We start from the raw sequence: 2,500 nt of genomic DNA, 5'->3' as shown, positions 1-2,500 counted from the left end.
CATGAAGTTTGTAAGTGCTCCTTTCCTAGGGACTTTGCTACGGCTGTGGATGAAAGTACTTTGTGTTGAGATATAGTTATATACGCCGGAGACTCGCCCTCTGGTCTAGTCCCCTTTCACTTTTCTTAAAATATAGTGTAGAGGTTATTAACAGCACGGGTAGAGATTAATTTAAGATAACCGATACGGCTTGGGAAGAGTTGTGAAATACCTATGAAGATATGCGTTTCAGTTCTAAGGAACATATTTTTTCTCTCTTTTTCATTATAATTGTCTAAAGAGAAATGGACTAAAGAAGACTAGGAATGTTTATGTTCGATGATTCCACGTCGCTAGCATCTGCCACGGGTCATTTTCTCCGCATTATTTGTTACAGGTTATTTTCGCCTCCGTTGTCGCCGTGGCCCTTGCCGCTCCACAGTACGGGTACAACGCCCCCGCCCAGGACCCCTCCACTAACTACGTCGCCCCTTCCGCCTCTACAAGGGATGCGCTTCAGGTCATTGAGATTGTGCCCATCCTCAGGGACGACCGCGTCCACGAGGAAGGAAGGTACAGCTTCGACATTGAGACCGGCAACGGCATCAGGGCCTCGGAGGCTGGATCCCCTGACGGCCCTGACGGCGCTGTCGTTTCTGCTGGAGGATATTCGTAAGTATTCGCTCTCATCTCTAGGTCTCTCTCTATCTCTATCTCTCTCTCTCTCTTCCTCGCTCTCTCTCTCTCTCTCTCTCTCTCTCTCTCTCTCTCTCTCTCTCTCTCTCTCTCTCTCTCTCTCTCTCTCTCTCACTCTCTCTCTCTCTCTCTCCCTCCTGTTTCTTTCTTTTTCTTCTGCCTCTATCTCTATCTTTCCAACCATCTCCATCTCCATCTCTGCACCTCTCTCTCTTTATTTTCATTCTGTATTTTAATGCTCTTGGAATATATTTTCTTATGTAGAAGATATGCTCATAATACAGAATATAAATAAGTTAGGCTATACACTAGGAGAACAGCCTTATGCAAACCCCTACACACTTATAACATTTCTCTTACCCATATTCCAGCTACACTGCCCCCGACGGTTCCCTGATCGAAATCCAATACGTAGCCGACGAGAACGGCTTCCAGCCCCAGGGCGCCCACCTGCCCGTGGCTCCCGCTTTCCCCCACCCGATCCCTCAGTTCGTCCTCGACCAGATCGCAAAGGCTGCCCAGGAGGACGCCCTCGCTGCCGCCGAAAGCAGAAACGTCGAACCTTCTCAGCTTTACCAGCGCCCACAGTAAATAGTTATAAGCATGTACTAGTGAACGAAACGACCCACCTTCATTTGTAAATAATTTATTGTTGTACGAGTGATGAATGAATGGTAAAGCATTTTCATTACAAATTCTGTGTTTTCCTTTTTGGCCCTTTCACTGACGATGCTTCGGTACCGAAAATATATATCTGTTGAGGTATATATATATATATATATATATATATATATATATATATATATATATATGCATATATATATATATATATATATATATATATATATATATATATATATATATATATATAAATATATATATATATATATATATATATATATATATATATATATATATATATATATATATATATATATATATATATATATATACTGTGTATATGAGTATATGTGCGTGTGTCTATGTGTTTGTGCGTTTGAGTGAAGACAAGTATTGCAACTAAGACCTAAATGAGACTTGCCAAAGTTCTGCGGCCTTATATGCCTGCGAACAGTGACCATTGAGGAAGCAGGAGATGAGAATGACTGCAATGTCTGGGATGTGGCTGTTGAGGAGAGTGAGGAAAGTGAGCTTGGTAACAAGGCAGAAAAAAGCTGTGGGAGAGAGAGAGCAGTTTGGAGTGAAAAAAAGGAAGAGGGAATGCTGACAGAAGGGAAGAAGAGAAAAGGGAGAAAAATGGTCAATAGAAGCGTAAAAGGGATTGTCTGGGTCGAGTAACAATTGAAGGAGAGGAAAGAGGAGGAAGAGGAAGAATGAGGGAATGGGTGAAAAGCACTGAATAGGAATGAGGTATGGAACCAGTAAGAAAATATACCCATACACACACACACACACACACACACACACACACACACACACACACACACACACACACACACACACACACACACACACACACATATATATATATATATATATATATATATATATATATATATATATATATATATTGTATGTGTGTGGGCGTATGTGTGTGCATGTGTGTCTGCATGTGTGTTCGTGTAAGAAAATATACCCACACACACACACACACACACACACACACACACACACACACACATATATATATATATATATATATATATATATATATATATATATATATATATATATACATATGCATAGTTATATAGTTATATATATGTATATATGCATATATCTACATATAGACATACATACATATATATATATATATATATATATGTATATATGTATGTATATATATATAAATATATATATATAT

General features: G+C 39.2%; 1 protein-coding gene across 1 annotated transcript in view; it reads left to right on the top strand.

Moving 5' to 3' along the window:
- The window catches only part of LOC113830242 (endocuticle structural glycoprotein ABD-4), a 1,465-nt gene extending 95 nt beyond the window's left edge, over nt 1-1,370 (top strand). The window contains exons 1-3 of the mRNA XM_027383448.2: nt 1-10; nt 377-651; nt 1,047-1,370. The exon at nt 1-10 is cut by the window's left edge and continues 95 nt beyond it. Coding sequence (XP_027239249.1) covers nt 2-10; nt 377-651; nt 1,047-1,266 — 504 coding nt within the window. The 5' untranslated portion in view covers nt 1 and the 3' untranslated portion in view covers nt 1,267-1,370. The remainder of the gene's footprint in view (nt 11-376; nt 652-1,046) is intronic.
- The last annotated feature ends 1,130 nt before the right edge of the window (nt 1,371-2,500 follow it).

The sequence above is a fragment of the Penaeus vannamei genome, chromosome 13, assembly GCF_042767895.1.
Source record: "Penaeus vannamei isolate JL-2024 chromosome 13, ASM4276789v1, whole genome shotgun sequence".
In the NCBI taxonomy this organism is placed as follows: Eukaryota; Metazoa; Arthropoda; class Malacostraca; order Decapoda; family Penaeidae; genus Penaeus; species Penaeus vannamei.
The sequence above is the reverse complement of the archived record's forward strand: the minus strand, read 5'-3'. Positions and strand labels throughout refer to the sequence as shown.